Below are 15966 nucleotides of genomic sequence, written 5' to 3'. Positions count from 1 at the left end.
CTCTGCCGTCGGCTCTGAGCTCCGGAGCTGCACCCAGGACACAGCCCAGGGGAGGCCTGAGGCCTTGAATAGAGCAGCCCTGCCAGCACCTGGGTGCCCACAGAGGGCCTGCACAGCCCTCACAGCCACCAAAGCTGCTTGCTTATTTGTCCTGCGAAGAATATGTTTTGGGACCTGAACCCAGTTTTTCCCTCTGAGCTGCTTGGGCAGGACAACACTACATTGTCTCCTCGATTTCCATCTGCCTCTGAGCTCCTGAGTTCTGCCCCTTTCCTGCTGGGTGTCAGGAATTCCCAAACCTGCACTTGGACCCCCAGGACAGAGCTCTCTACCCAGTGAATCTGGCTGACGCCCAGTTACTGCTCCCCACCCCCCCACCCCAGTCCTGCTCATTGAACCTCAGCAGTCAGCAATCATAAGACTTTGGGGAAATCAGAAGTAACTCATCAGGAAAAGATTGGGGTTCCCTATACCAGGGGAGCTGCTATGTAAGCTTGAGATGAACCCTTTGGCTAAGTGAAAAATCACTTCCTAATTTATTCATTTTGTTAGCTCAGGACTTTTGGGCCTGGGATGTTGTGTCACACTTGTGCTCAGAACCACACGCACCCCAGCTCACCCCAGCTCAGGCTCAGACAGGCCCTCACATGAGAGCTTGCATCTGCCACATAGGTTCACGGGCTGCCGGCCGCAGTTTTGAGAGCCCCAGGGCCTCAATGCAGTCTCCTCAGCTCCTTTTCCAACCCCCCACCCCAGCACACCCACCATCTCGGGCACAGGGTGCTCCCCGCACGGCCTGGGTGTCGGGTTGCTCAGAGGCAGGCAGTGTTGAGGTTCCTTTGAGGCTCTCCGTCATGGCCCCCTTCACTCCCTGCAGGTATCCACAATGTGGAGGGGGTAGCTGTGGACTGGATGGGGGACAATTTGTATTGGACGGATGATGGACCCAAGAAGACCATCAGTGTGGCCAGGCTGGAGAAGGCTGCTCAGACCCGAAAGACTTTAATCGAGGGCAAAATGACACACCCCAGGGCCATTGTGGTGGATCCACTCAATGGGTGAGTCTTCCCAGGGCCTGGGGGTAGGAGGAGTCAGGAACTGTGGGTCTCAGAACTGGGAGGTGAGACAAGGAGTATACAGGGGAGAGCAATCTAAAGTGGGGTGCTGAGGCAGGACTCAGAGGCTGAATGGGGGAAAGGTGCCCCATCTTCAGGACAATGAGAGTGATGCCTTAGACACATACAGAGAGATCTGGTCCTGTCACTCCCAACTTGGGGCCCCCTGCGGGCTCCCCTCGCCCTTGGAGTGAGAGCCACATACCTTATCAGGCCTGGGCTCCTACAGGATCTGCCTGCATCCCCTCAACCTCATCTGCATCTCTCTGCTACCCTAGGAAATTCTGTCCCCACCGCCCCCTGTCTGTTCCTCAGACCCCCCAGCTCTTCCTGCCTCAAGGCTTTTGCTCTGGGAGTTGCTTTGCCTGGAGCTCCCAGACATTTGCAGATCTAGCCCCTTGTCCGCATTCACACCGAGGCTCAAATGCCGCCTCCTCAGGGAGGCCTTCCCCAGCTGCTGCCCAGTCCACTCTCTATACCGTCACCCTGCTTCGTGTCCTCCCTGGTTTTTCTCGACCTCCAATGTGTGTCACCTTCCAGTTGACTTGTTTCTTGTCTGTACCCCTGGGTGGGATGTGATCTCCAGGAGAGCAGGGGCCTTGTCTGCCTGGGTCTCCACTGGGTCCCCGAGTGCCAAAACTGTGCCCAGCTCACAGTGGGCACTCGACAAATACTGGCTGAGTGGAGGAATGAATGAAATGTTGGGGCGAGGGTGGAGTAGGCAGGAAGCCCCTGGGAGGAGCTCTGGCACAGCACACGTGGATCGGGATCACACAGCAGGCTGCCGAAGGCAGCGGTGGCCCATGGGTGCTGACCAGTCACTGCCCACAGGTGGATGTACTGGACAGACTGGGAGGAGGACCCAAAGGACAGTCGGCGAGGGCGGCTGGAGAGGGCCTGGATGGATGGCTCACACCGAGACATCTTCGTCACCTCCAAGACAGTGCTTTGGCCCAATGGGCTGAGCCTGGACATCCCAGCGGGGCGCCTCTACTGGGTGGATGCCTTCTATGACCGCATCGAGACCATACTGCTCAATGGCACAGACCGGAAGGTGGGCAGGCACGCACCTGTGTGGGGGTGTTCTTGTGTGCGTTGCTAGGCCACGTTTGTGTGTGGATGGGGCTTTTTTTCTTTTTTTTTAAGATTTTATTTATTTGAGAGAGAGAGAGAACAAGCAGGGGTGGGGGCAGAGAGAGAGGGAGAAGCAGACTTCCCGCTGAGCAGGGAGCCCCACGTGGGACTCGATCCCAGGACCCCGGGATCGTGACCTGAGCCGAAGGCAGACGCTTAACCGACTGAGCCACCCAGGCGCCCCTGGATGCGGCTTTTTGTGTGTGAATGTGTGGGCATCTCTGGATCTAGGCCCGTGTGCTTCATGCATGTCCACCTCCGTCCCTGTGGATGTGCGCCTCTCTGTGCTGTGTGTGTTACGTGTCCTATTGCCTGAGGATCGCCTCTCCAAGAGCGTGTCTGGGACTGCATGCTGTCTGCGGGCTTGGCCACTCATGTGCGTACCGGAGCGGACAGCGCGTGTGCATCTCTGCACGTTTGTGCACACACACACAGCACACTTTGGTGTGAGCCTGCCGTGTTTGCCTCTGTGCAAGTGCAGGACTCCTAGAGACGGAGTCGACGCGCGCTTTTTCACTGGGTCGGCCTTATGCTTCGGCAGTCATGTGCATATCTAGGCATGTGGACTGAGCCTTTTCCTGGTATAGAAGGCCCTTGATGATCTGGCCTCTGACTATCTCTGTGGTCTTATTTCTCCCCCTGTTCCCTGTACCCTGACATTTGAGCAAGTGACAGAAGACAGCTTGGAATTCCCAGCACATAGCGTACGGGGTGCAGCCCCCTGTGCTGTTGCTGACGCAGTTTCCCCACTCCTCCTCCCCTGTCCCATGGCTCAGGAGCCACCTTCTCCGGGATGTTGTCTCCAGACCCCTCTTCCAGCCTGGATTACCGTGTGTGCCCTCCATGAGACAATAGTGGCTTCAGGGCAGGGACGGTGTCTTTTTCATACCATAGCTTGACCCTTAATAGATCCTGGCAAATGTTTGTTGAGTGAAGAAATGAACGGATGAATTCTGGCTGTCTGCTCAGTACTTTGTGTGTGCGTGTGCGCATATACCCACGTTGGAGGGATATGAATGCATATGAATGGATCCAAGGGAGGATAGTGTGGACAAGTTCCCCATCAGCATCCTGCTGGGTCCAGGGTCTGGCACCTCAGTGTGTGCAAAGCTGTCACCCTCACGGGCTCCTAGGCTAATGGGGGAAACAAGACCCACACCCAGGACATGGACACGTGAATGAACAAAATGGTAATCCCCCTGGGCCCTCCTCAGGCACCCCATTTCTCCTCAGCTCCTCAGTAACCTCCCCTCCATTCTTAGATTGTATACGAGGGTCCTGAGCTGAACCACGCCTTCGGCCTGTGTCACCACGGCAACTACCTCTTCTGGACCGAGTACCGGAGTGGCAGTGTTTACCGCTTAGAACGGGGCACAGGCGGCGCCCCCCCCACCGTGACCCTTCTGCGCAGCGAGCGGCCCCCCATCTTTGAGATCCGCATGTATGATGCCCAGCAGCAGCAAGGTACCGCCTGCGGCTGGGGTCAGTGATTGGGGGGGTCCTGGATGGGGAGTGAGGCTACTCGGGCGGTGCGGGTGAAGGCACTCCCCAGGGAACCTAGGCTCTGAGTTTTGAGGCCCTGGAGAAGAGAGTTTGACCGTCTTCCACGTCTCCCTCCCTGTCCCGGGCCTCCATGTTCTCTCCAACATGCTTATTGTCCTGTCGTCACTGCCTCCCTTTCTGACTCCTCACTTGAACGTGACTTTTCCCTGTCCTCGCCGGCCCCTCCCTCGGCCCTGCCTTTGTAGTGGGCACCAACAAATGTCGCGTGAACAACGGTGGCTGCAGCAGCCTGTGCCTGGCCACCCCTGGGAGCCGCCAGTGCGCGTGCGCTGAGGACCAGGTGTTGGACACGGACGGCGTCACCTGCTTGGGTACGAGGTGCCCAGCCGGGGTGGGAGGCCTGGGAGCAGCCAGCGGGAGGGGGCCGGAGTGTCCGTCAGAGATGAAAGAGGCAAGGGAGACCCTGCGGGGGCAACAGGAGGCGAGGGTTGTGGTGAGAGAAGGCCCTGGGGGCAGGAGGGCGTTCGGGGAGGACCGGGGATGGGAGGAATCTGGGAGAGCACAAAGATTAGGGGAAACTGAGTGATGACCAGGACAGCTTTGGGAAGAGGAACACATCCTTTTACATTTGTCTCCCCTGGATCAAAGTAATATAACAACAGTTTTAAATACTGGAAATTAGAGAGGGGGAAAAAAAGCCCAAATCCCACCAACAGACCCCAGTGTATTGTTAGCAGTGTGGGGAAGGAACACCATCTCTTTATGACCAGCTGGGTTACATGGTCGGGTTTAGGTAGCTGAGATCATACTGCACATAAAATGTCTTCCACCTGCTTGGGCTCATATATGTCACAGCATTTTCTGTGTTATTGTTACATTGTTTTAAATAGGCTCTTTTTAGATAAAAGTAGGTCATGCTCGTTGTAAAAAAATAAATAAATGAACAGTATAGAAAAACATAAAGAGAAAGTACAAGCCACCCCAAATACCACCATCCATGGATGTCACTGTTACCATTTGGGGGGGACACCCTCCCAAGCAGTTCTCTACGTGTTTACCTTTACTTAAACGGAATCGCGCTCCACCTGCTGTTCTGTTTTCTGCTTTTTGTCACTCAACAGTAGGTCATAGATACGTCAGCAGAATTTTTAATGACTGAAATATATTTCATTAGTAAACGGTCCTTAATTTTCTCAACCATTTCTCTCTACTGCAGGATGTTTAGGTTGTTTTTCTCTTTTGTTATAATCACAGCTAACATTGATTTCTTGAGCACAGACAGGATTATAAGCACTTCCCATGCAGTAACTTGTTTACTCCTTAAAATATTCCTGTAGGGAGCGTATATTTTATTATCGCCAGTATACAGATGAAGAAATTGAGGCCCAAAGTCCAAATAGGGATTTGAACCCAGGAAATCTGACCCAGAGCCTGTTTTTTTCATCACTTGCCCTGCTATTTCCCACACCTTCCTGCCTTCCCATATTCTGGATTGTTACCTTAAGATAGAATCCCGGAAATGAAAATGGGTCAATGGGGCCTTAGCAGACAGCTAAGGAGTGACTGAGGCCAGGTGGAAGGCAAGAGCATTGGTTGAGAGGGAAATCAAGTGGCCAGGGTGATGGAAGGATCCACACGGACACTGAAATCCTCGAGAATTAGAGCAGGAGAGAATGGGGGAAAAGTGACACCAAGCCAGGAGCTAAAAACCCTTAAGATGCCAGGGAGTGGCCTGGGGGCCCGTAGAAGTAGGGGTTGGTATAGTCTAATAGCATGAAAGTCAGCGCTGATTTTTCAGGAAAGAGAGAATAGTCGGGAAGCAGTAGCGAGGAGCAAGGTGACACATACCAAGGCCCAGTGGTCCAGGGCCGCAAGAGAGGCAGTAGGCACCCACGGGATGCACAGAAGTTTCAGGGATTAGAGCGGGGATGAGAGATGGATGGGTCAGAAAGGCATCCAGCAGAGCTCAGGGTGCAGGGACGGGGGCCGACATGGGAGTGCTGGGCTTCTTGACGTTACCCATGCAAGCACAGACCAAGGACATAGTGGTTTTACTGCTGAGAGCTCAAGGCAGACAGGGGTGGTGAGGTAGGAGTGTCAGGGGACAAGAGGGTGCAGCCTGCAGAGTTCTGGGGCCTGTGTTCACTCCTTCTGGTGGAGCTGATGCATCTGTGAAGGAAAAAGCCCAGGGACCAGGACAGGGCCCTGGGGGTCCCAGAGGTGACTTCCAAGAGGCAGTTTGTGGAGGAAGCGGGTGAGGAGTGGTCTTCTCAGTAGGAACAAAAGTAACGGGGCGGGGGGTGGGGCTCCAGGCTCTCTCGGAGGCAGCTGGTCTCAGGTCATACTGAAGTACTGAAAGTGTTCAAGTAAACATCACCCTTTTGGCTTGAGAAAGAGCTGCACTTTCCATCCAGATTATTTGTTCGTGAAGAATTACGCCCTAGGAAAAATGACTCTCGGGATATTATTTAAAATAATACAACAGGCAAGCATAGTACAGAGAGCAGAGCCCCTGCCCCATGACCTGGGTCTGACTTTCCCCCCACACCCCTGTGGTGCCCGCAGCGAACCCATCCTACGTGCCCCCACCCCAGTGCCAGCCGGGCGAGTTCGCCTGCGCCAACAGCCGCTGCATCCAGGAGCGCTGGAAGTGCGACGGGGACAACGACTGCTTGGACAACAGCGATGAGGCCCCGGCCCTCTGCCGTGAGTCCTCAACCCCCCTCCCCGGGGGTGGGGGGCATGGCAGGCCTGCAGGGCAGCAGGTGAGCGAGCTGGGCCCCGCCCTCTCACTGACCCCCGACCTGTTCGCTCCCCAGATCAGCACACCTGCCCCTCGGACCGCTTCAAGTGTGAGAACAACCGGTGCATCCCCAACCGCTGGCTCTGTGATGGGGACAACGACTGCGGGAACAGTGAAGACGAGTCCAACGCCACTTGCTCAGGTGTGGGTTCGGGGTAGACCACACAGGGTGCCCCGCAGGCAGGGAGGGGGAGGTGGGGGGGGGGGGGGGCAGCCAGGCTTGGGAAGACAGAGCGGCCTCGGGAAAGAAAGGAGCGTGGGGTATTAGGGCCGAGAGGACGGGGCTGCGAGCAGGAGAGGAGTGCTCTCCCTGTGCCCAGAAGAACGGGGTTGGCTCTGAGGGCTGAGGTTTCAGGGAACAGAGCGTGGCTTCAGATTAGAGACAGGAGCAAGGAGGGTGGATCTTCTCCTTGGAGGACACCAGAGAAATGGGGTGAAGCAGATGGGGTGTCAGACCACATGGCTGTTGTTTTTTTTTTTTTAAGATATTTATTTATTTATTTAAGAGAGAGAGAAAGAGAGAGAGCAAGTGTGAGCAGGTGGAGGGGCAGAGGGAGAGGGAAGGAGAGAATCCCAAGTGGACTCCATGCTGAGCGCAGAGCCCAACGTGGGGCTCGATCCCACGACCCTGAGATCACGACCTGAGCCGAAACCAAGAGTCGGACGCTTAACTGACTGAGCCATCCAGGCGCCCCACACATAGATGGCTTTGAGCTTCTCTAAGAGAAATGGCTTTGAGACCCTTGGGAAGACTTCCTGATAGGCAGAGGATAGTAGGAAAGAACAGGAAGTTGAGAGGGGGACAGGGCTATGAACACTCGGCCCATCCCTGTCCCCAGCTCGCACCTGCCCACCCAACCAGTTCTCCTGTGCCAGCGGCCGCTGCATCCCCATCTCCTGGACGTGTGATCTGGACGATGACTGTGGGGACCGCTCCGATGAGTCCGCCTCGTGTGGTAAGGGGGGCAGCAGGGAGGCGAGACTGGCACGGGGGGGGGAGCCCAGGAGAATGTGCACTGGGGCAGGGGTTCTGGAGGGCCCCTGAACCTTAGTCCCCAGGTAGCCATGAGCAAGTTACTTCATCTCTGTGGCCTCTGTGAGTTTTGCCTGCAAAATGGGGGATAATAAGAGCCCTGATGTGGGGATTCAGTGAGATCCTGCATGAAAAGCACTCAGCGCAGGGTGAATGGTTGGTAGCTAGAAGCTTGAGAAAGGATTGCTCAGAAGGATGGGGATGAATGAGCAGAGCTTCAGGCTGAGCCCCCGCCACTTAGCTTTCCCACCCCTGACTGGCCGGGCTATGGCTGCTGGTTCCACGAGGGACCCCGCACCCACCTGCCTGGGGCTCTGATGCTGTATAATCTTGAGGGCCCTACTCAGCTGTTCTTTCTCTCTGACAGCCTATCCCACCTGCTTCCCCCTGACTCAGTTTACCTGCAACAATGGCAGATGCATCAACATCAACTGGCGATGTGACAATGGTAAGAGCTTGCCCCCCTTAACCTGCCCCGATTCCTAGGAAAGCTAGAAGCTACAGCCAGGTCCTGGGTGGGAGGTAAAGGGGTTTTAGAATCAAGCTGGGGCCTCCTTCCAATTCACTGAAGCCCCACTCTGTCGGCTGGGAGCAATGAGGACAAGCCAGAAATGCCATGGGGAAAACCAGTATGGACCGAGGGGAGACCCTCCCGGTCACCCATCAGCACCATTCCTCCCCAGATGGAGCCTGAGTGGCCCATTCTCTGGCAGAGGCTTGGGGGCCAGGGAGAAATGAGTGAGAAAGGCTAGAGGGAAAGAGCAAGGGGAGCCCAGTGCCCAACTCTCTTGCCCCTACAAACCCCAGCTCCTGGGGTCCTTGGTGCACCCTCCAGGCTCCGGCTTCAGGCTCAGGAGCCCACCTGGCGGTCAGCCACGGACCACGGGATTTCAGCCCCGAGCCCTGGGGGCCAGGATCGTCATGTGTGTGCCGTCTGGTGGCTCTGGTCATGTCTGTGTGTTGTGACGTGTTGTACCAGTGGCTCCCGCCCTGGCTAATGTGTGAGAGGATGTACTGGGTCAGCGCCATGTTGCCCCTCATCTTTGCTGTGTCTCGTGTGCCAATGGTTGCCCTGGCGGTTTCTGTGTTTCAGAGAAGGATTGTGGGGACGGCTCTGACGAAAAGACCTGTCCTGAGCCTGCCGGTCAGTGCATAGAAGCACATGCACCATCACCCCAGAGCCCGAGCCGGCCTCGGGCCGCCTCTCAGGACCCCCAGGCAGCTCCCCTCTCCAGAGAGCTCCTAGGATGTGAAGGGGAAGAGAAGGGAGAGAGGAGGTGACAGAGAAAGACAGTGGAAGGGCAAGAAGTAGACAGGGCAGAGGAGAGGAGATGACAGAGGTGGGAACAAGAAGACCAAGGCACAGAGGGGAGGAGAGACAAGCAAATCCAGGTGGAAAAGAGGCAGGGACACACCCTAAGGGAGGAAGCCATGCCCCAGTTTTCTCAAGCGTCCTGAAAATGTGGAGGGAAGTCCCGTAACCCCCACCCACAAGGCCTCGAAAGCAGGACATTCATTCAGTCACCCTCAGATGCCTTCCAGAAGTGGCCCCTGACCCTTCCCAGCTGCAGACCATACCCCCCGTGAGCCGGGTGCCCAGAGCCTGGGGTCCAGCAGTGCCCACGCTCAGGGGGGGCCTGATGAGGCCCTTCCCTCCCCAGCAGGACACCTCACCTACACTCCACCCACCTCCCTCCCTCCCAAACCAGAGAAGTCTCTGCCTTTCCCCCAAAGCAAGCTGACCCCTGTTCCCGCACCCTGCCGAAAGGAGAAAGGGAAAGGAACGTGTCCAGTCCCCGACCCGCCGCCTTCCGAGACTCAGGGAAGGGCCGTCGTGGCCCCCCCCTCCCCCCCCTCCTGCGTGGGCCATGGTGCATGCTGCAGTCTATGCAGTTTCTGTGTCTTTTCTGTTTGTTATTTTCTCAGTGGGGGGGTGGGGTGGGCTGAGGTGGGAATGGGGAGGTGGGCGTGGGGGCCCCAAGCTGAGGTCACAGAGAAGGCCGCTTGCTGACCTGCTCCTCGCTTCTGCCATTCTTGCCTCCCCCCAGACAATGACTGTGGGGACAACAGTGATGAGGCCGGTTGCAGCCACTCCTGCTCCAGCACTCAATTCAAGTGTAACAGCGGGCGCTGCATCCCCGAGCACTGGACCTGCGACGGGGACAACGACTGCGGGGACTACAGTGACGAGACCCACGCCAACTGCACCAACCAGGGTAGGTGTGCGGGGGCAGCAGGCGTGGCAAGACCGTCCGTGCCAGTCACTCAGCCGGCCCTCCGTCCCTCCGTGCCTCCCCCCCGTCGTGTGCCTCTGCCATCTGGGAACTGAGATAACCCAGACACGGCTCTTATCCTCAGGAGTTGCCTGTCGTGAGGGAGGGAGAGAGATTGTCAACAAACCGTCGTCACACGCTGTTAAGATTACGGGCTTTGCAGTTGGGTGGCCTTGGGTTTGCGCTCCAGCTCTGCGACTTACTATCTGGGTGGCCTTGAGCAAGTTACTTCATCTCTGTGGGCCTCTGTGAGTGTCATCTGCAAAGTGGGGATAATAATAGCGCCCACATCACAGCGCTGATGTGGGGGTTCAGTGAGATCATGCACAAAAAGCGTTCGGTGTACAGCCTGTGCTCGAGAGCTGGGAGCTTGAAAAAGGATGCTCGGGGGGGGGGGGGGTGAGGATGAACGAGCACAGTGGGGACCAAAGGAGAGGGGCATTGGCTCTGTGAGGGTCCTCAGGGCCCAAGCCTCCAGGGCCCAGCCAGGGGGCAGTGGGGACCGAGTTTACTGGAAGGCACAGACCCTCTCAAGGAAGGTTTGTTTCTTGGCTCTGGCTGATTGTTTCCATGGAAGACTGCAGACCCAGAGTTGCCCAGGCTTTAAGAGAAGTCAGAAAAGCAGGTTTTTATGTGAAACCTACCCACTTCTAAACACTGGTGTATTTAGCTTCCTGTGCCTGCCACAACAAAGTACACAAACTGAGTGGCTTAAACAGCAGATATTTATCATCTCCGTTCTAGAAGCTCGAAACCCAAGTCCAAAATGTTGGCAGGGTTGGTTCCTTCTGAGGGCTGTGAGGGAGAATCTACCGAGGGCTCCCTCCTAGCTTGTGACGTTTGCAGGCAATCTTCGGGATTCCTTGGCTTGTATATGCTTCACCCCAGTCTCTGCCTCCATCTTCCCATGGTGTTCTCCCTGTGTGTGTGCCTGTCTCTGTGTCTGGATTTCCTCTTTCCACCCCAATGACCTCATCTTAACTCGATCATTTGCAAAGACCTATTTCCAAAGAAGACCACGTTCACAGGTACTATGAGTTAGGTAGGACATCAGCATATTTTTAGGGAACACAAATCAACCCAGAACAACTGGCAATGGACTTTAAAAGTTTTAAAAATACTGCAGGCCAAAATCTTTCCGCAGGCCTTATCTGGCCCCTGGACCTCCAACTTACAACCTGTGCCTTGTAGAGTGAAGGTGCATCCAGTGAGAGTAGTATGATTGCACGAGCTCCCGCCAGGGGCCCAGGACTGAGAGGGAGGGTGGGGACGGTCACCTGAGGCCCAGGAAACAGTTGCTAAGTCTCAAGGGCCATCTCAGAGGTGCTGGGTGAGTGGGACAGGTAATAGTGCTTTGAGATTCTGAGAAGGGGGCCCCGAGACCTGTGGTATGGCAGGAAAAACACTCTGCCCCTCACCTACAAGCTGGGTGAACTTGGACAAGCCATTTCTTCTGAGCCTTGGCTTCCTCCTCCATGAAATGAGAGGGGATGTAAGGGACCTGGCCGGTGGGAGCAGGCATGTCGTAACTGGTAGCGACCGCTAACAGTGGTGGTGAGCTAAAGTGGTCTGGGGCCATTTAGGAAGAGGTGGGGTCTGAACAGGGCCCTGATGAGGGATTGGACTGTGGCCAAAGGGACAGGAGGGAGGGTCCTCAGATGGGAGGTGGGTAGGGGTGGAGAACCCAGCAGCAAGATGTAGAGGGTGAAACCGAGCACTTTCGCCTCTGCCTTTTGGGGCCCGTCAGGCTGGAGGAGCCGGCCAGGAATGAGGCTGTGCCCAACGGGGGCAGATGACACCAGCTGGTGGAAGTCAGGCGCTGGAGCCTCTGAAAGACTTTGAAGCTGGAAGGTGCTTTCAGAGGACAATCCTAGAAGGGGATTCAATTAGAAAGAGGTTCAGGGGCCCCCAAGGAAGGAAGCTCAGCTCGGAGGCCACTGCCGAGATGCAGACATTGACCAATTGGCGGTGGGGGGTGGCGGGGTGGGGAGCAGACAGCAGCGTGAGAGGGAGGTGGGGCTCCTGCACTGTCACCGGTGGGTGCCTCCGGGTGCCGCTCCTGCTGCTTCCCGGCCTCCTGAGTCAGATCTCGGTGCAGCAGCCCCACTGAGCCTGCAGCACATGAGTCACATCACTCCCCAGCCCTGCCCTCCAGCCTGCCGGGCTCCCACCGCCTCGATGACCTGTGTTCCTGCCACTCATTTCCTCCTTCACTCTACTCCAGCCGCGCAGTCTCAAATACACTTTGGGCATTTTATGAATATGCCCCGCATGGTCCTGTCTCTGAGACTTTGCACCTGCTGTTCCCTCTGCCTGAGCTGCACCTCCTGGGATTCTCATGGCTCACGTCAGTCAGGCCTCTGTTCAAACATCTCCTGCTCGGAGGCCTTCCTTGGCCATCTCACCCAGTGGCATCCCCACCCCTCTCTCGCCTTGACCCAGCTTCGTCTCCATGGCTTTGATCGCTCCCTGCTAGAACTTGAGCTCCGTGAGCGTGAAGGCTTTGTCTTGCTCACACTGGCACCTGGAACAGTGCCCGGCACACCAGAGGTGCTCAATAAGTGTTTGCGGAGTTCCTGGGTCAAACAGAGGCTAGGCGAAGGGTGGGGGGGGGCGCTTTGAGCTCTGGCCTAGCAAATTGCTTAGCCAATAGATCACCGGTGTGTAAAATAGAGAGATTATTGACTAGCCAGCCGCTTGCTGGGGTCCTGGGAGGTGTGACCTTCCTGACTCCAAGTTAGCTTCTGAGAAGGGTCAGCAGGGCTCAGAGAACTCTCCATCCCTGCCTCAGCTCATAGCTCTGGACTGGGCAGAACAGGAGGGGGGTTGGGAAGGTAGACACGGGAATGGCTGACCTGGAGGCCCTCCGCCCCCATGCCCTCCCGCTGTCCCCTGCAGCCACGAGGCCTCCTGGCGGCTGCCACAATGATGAGTTCCAGTGCCGGCTGGATAGTCTGTGCATTCCCCTACGGTGGCGCTGTGATGGAGACACTGACTGCATGGACTCCAGTGATGAAAAGAGCTGTGAGGGAGTGACCCACGTCTGTGACCCCAACGTCAAGTTTGGCTGCAAGGACTCTGGTAAAAAGAAGGATGGGTGGGAGCCTAGACTGGGGCAATATGGACACGAGGAGACCATACTGAGAGCAGGGGAGTGGCAAGGGAGACAGTGCTATGCTAGGAGGGGTGGGGGGAGGAACACTGTGAAGCAAAGGGCACAAACAGAATTTTGTGCATGATGCCTGGGGGAAGTGGTGAAGGGGTCAGGGTCTGCACTAAGGGCCCTGGGAACCAAAACTGTCACCACCAGATTTGAGCTTCCGCACCCTCTGCAGATTCTTGCTTTTTCTGTTGCCTATATGAATCTGACAGAGAAGGCCTCAAGGTTCCTAGTGGACCCCAAGGCATTACAATCATGGCCCTATTAGAGAAGCCCACTGGGTCTGGGAAGAAAGGCACAGAGAGCCCTCCTGTCCCGGCCTGGCCCCTCATACCATACCCATCCCTCAGCTCGATGCATCAGCAAAGCATGGGTGTGTGATGGCGACAGTGACTGTGAGGATAACTCGGATGAGGAGAACTGTGAGTCCCTGGCCTGCAGGCTGCCCTCGCACCCCTGTGCCAACAACACCTCAGTCTGCCTGCCCCTCGACAAGCTGTGTGATGGCAACGACGACTGTGGAGATGGCTCGGATGAGGGCGAGCTCTGCGGTGAGGCCCAGGCCTCAGAGAGGCCCCAGGACAGGAGTAGGGAGGGTGGCTGGGTGAGGCGTCTGGGCCAGGGCCAGCGCCGGTGGAGCAGGACAGGCTCTGTGGGGAGAGGTCTCAGAGCGGGAAAGCCGGCTGCTGGGCAGGACACTCCCAGAGCAGTTACCAACAACCCTTGTTGAGTTCAGACTCACCCGGGCAAGAGGCTGTGCCGAGCACGCCACACTATTATAGCATATTAATCCCTCAGACGGCCCTGTGAGGCCGATGGAATTACCATCTCCATCTTCCAGATGAGAAAACTGAGGCAGAGGGGTTAAATAACTGGACCAAGGTCACAGGGCTATGAAAGTGTTGTGGAGAGAGCACAGTGCAACCCCGTCCTGTGGCCCCTTGCCCACACCCAGCTGGCGGAACAGCGCGGAGCTGCCTTTAAAAATGAAGACACCAGGGTTGCGGGTTGATATGGTCAGGGCAGGCTTCCCAGAGGAGGCAGGGATTTAACTGGGTTCCCAAGGACGGACGGTTAGATCTTGTACAGCGGGGGGGGGGGGGGGGGTGGGGAGGAGGCTGTGCGTTCAAGGAGCAGAACAAATAGGGGTCAGGGAGGGCTGCGTGGTGTGACGTGGGGATGAGGAGCGGAGCAGACCGCCTGTCTCCCCTGCAGAGGCAGAGCGTCTGTCGCTCGGGGAGAGGAGTGGGAGAGGAAGCAGGCTGGGGCTGGCCTGGAGAACGGCTGACAGCTCTCAGGGTGTGTCAGAGAACCCGGCAGGACATTCCCTACCACACCCCACCCCAATCACACCCAAATCAGGGGAGATCAAGGAAAGGGCAGCCCTCCGAGAGAGGCGAAAAGCTGCCCCCCTCCACCTGCCATGGGCTCAAGGAGGGACAGGGAAACGGAGACCAGATGCTGCTGTGATGTGGGGGTGCTCCTCCTGGTCCCAGTGGGGGGTGCCAGGGTCCCAACCCTGGCCCTGAGGGAGCCTGGGAAGTGGTGGGACAGACGCTTGGCCAGAAATGCAAAAGAAGGATGCCACGGGCAGGGAGCCGGGGCTCTGTCTGGGCCACCCAGGACTTGGGGCCCAGTCAGGCCGTGGTCCTGCCTCGTCCCGGCTCCTGACCCTGGTCCTGTCCCCTGCCGGCCACCCTGCAGACCAGTGCTCTCTGAATAACGGAGGCTGCAGCCACAACTGCTCGGTGGCACCTGGTGAAGGCATTGTGTGCTCGTGCCCGCTGGGCATGGAGCTGGGGCCCGACAACCACACCTGCCAGATCCAGAGCTACTGTGCCAAGCACCTCAAGTGCAGCCAGAAGTGCGACCAGAACAAGTTCAGCGTGAAGTGCTCCTGCTACGAGGGCTGGGTGCTGGAGCCGGACGGCGAGAGCTGCCGCAGCCTAGGTGACATACGGGTGAAAGGTGGCGGGGAAGGCTGGGCAGGCTGAGGCAGGCCCCTGAGCTGCCGTTGGCGGGGTTTGGGCTGCCAGATGCCAAAGGCTGCGGTTTCCACCCATGACCAGGCCCCGGGCCAACAGAGACCCCGCCTGCTCCTGGACAGGGTGGCTCTGAGGCAGCAAGCCCCAGGCTGACCCCTATCTCCCGCCCCTCCCAGACCCCTTCAAGCCATTCATCATCTTCTCCAACCGCCATGAGATCCGGCGCATCGACCTTCACAAAGGGGACTACAGCGTTCTGGTGCCTGGCCTGCGCAACACCATCGCCCTGGACTTCCACCTCAGCCAGAGCGCCCTCTACTGGACCGATGTGGTGGAGGACAAGATCTACCGCGGGAAGCTGCTGGACAACGGAGGTGACCGCCCCCCTCCTGCGGGCCTAGGACTGATGCGGGTGGCGCGCGCAGAGAAGGGGCACTTGGGTACTCCGAGCTGCAGACCCAGATCCAGGCTGCCCGGAAGCCGAGGCCCTTAGCTCCCCCACCCCCCACATTCTCGTTAATTGGGTTAGATTTTGCTGTGGGTCTCAGTTCCTGACGCCCCGTAATTATCGTCAGCAGAGCTGCCAGCCTGATAATTAACAAAATGATCAGCCTTTCTTTGGAATGGCCTGGAGCTCCCCAAATCCTAGAACGGCAGGCTTAAAAGCAAAAAGCCATTTAGGGATGGGGTACCTGAATCCTGCCTTCTGTCCAAAGGCAGCCTGACCCATCACAGACATCTGTCATTATAACACACATATTGAGCACCTGCCATACACACGGAGCCCTGGTGAGACAGCAGTGATCAAAACAGGCCAAAACGTCTGCCCTCATGGAGCTTACACACCAGGGGACACATCAGATATAAACAAAACAAATGGGTACAACATGGAATATAGCAGAAGGGGATAGTGCTGTGGATATAAAGAAAGGAGGTGGGGTGGGGGTAGGGAGAATGGGG

At 57.1% G+C, this 15966-nt stretch overlaps 1 protein-coding gene across 1 annotated transcript in view; it reads left to right on the top strand.

Moving 5' to 3' along the window:
• Positions 1-15966, top strand: part of LRP1 (LDL receptor related protein 1) — a 79804-nt gene that overhangs the window by 28805 nt on the left and 35033 nt on the right. Inside the window, exons 12-24 of the mRNA XM_032420259.1 lie at positions 878-1058; positions 1947-2169; positions 3512-3713; positions 3998-4123; positions 6318-6458; positions 6572-6697; positions 7395-7511; positions 7956-8036; positions 9637-9804; positions 12760-12942; positions 13372-13572; positions 14726-14971; positions 15183-15380. Coding sequence (XP_032276150.1) covers positions 878-1058; positions 1947-2169; positions 3512-3713; positions 3998-4123; positions 6318-6458; positions 6572-6697; positions 7395-7511; positions 7956-8036; positions 9637-9804; positions 12760-12942; positions 13372-13572; positions 14726-14971; positions 15183-15380 — 2193 coding nt within the window. The remainder of the gene's footprint in view (positions 1-877; positions 1059-1946; positions 2170-3511; positions 3714-3997; positions 4124-6317; positions 6459-6571; positions 6698-7394; positions 7512-7955; positions 8037-9636; positions 9805-12759; positions 12943-13371; positions 13573-14725; positions 14972-15182; positions 15381-15966) is intronic.

This window comes from Phoca vitulina, unplaced genomic scaffold (genome assembly GCF_004348235.1).
Source record: "Phoca vitulina isolate PV1807 unplaced genomic scaffold, GSC_HSeal_1.0 scaffold23, whole genome shotgun sequence".
Lineage (NCBI taxonomy): Eukaryota > Metazoa > Chordata > Mammalia > Carnivora > Phocidae > Phoca > Phoca vitulina.
This window is presented reverse-complemented; position numbering and strand designations above follow the sequence as displayed.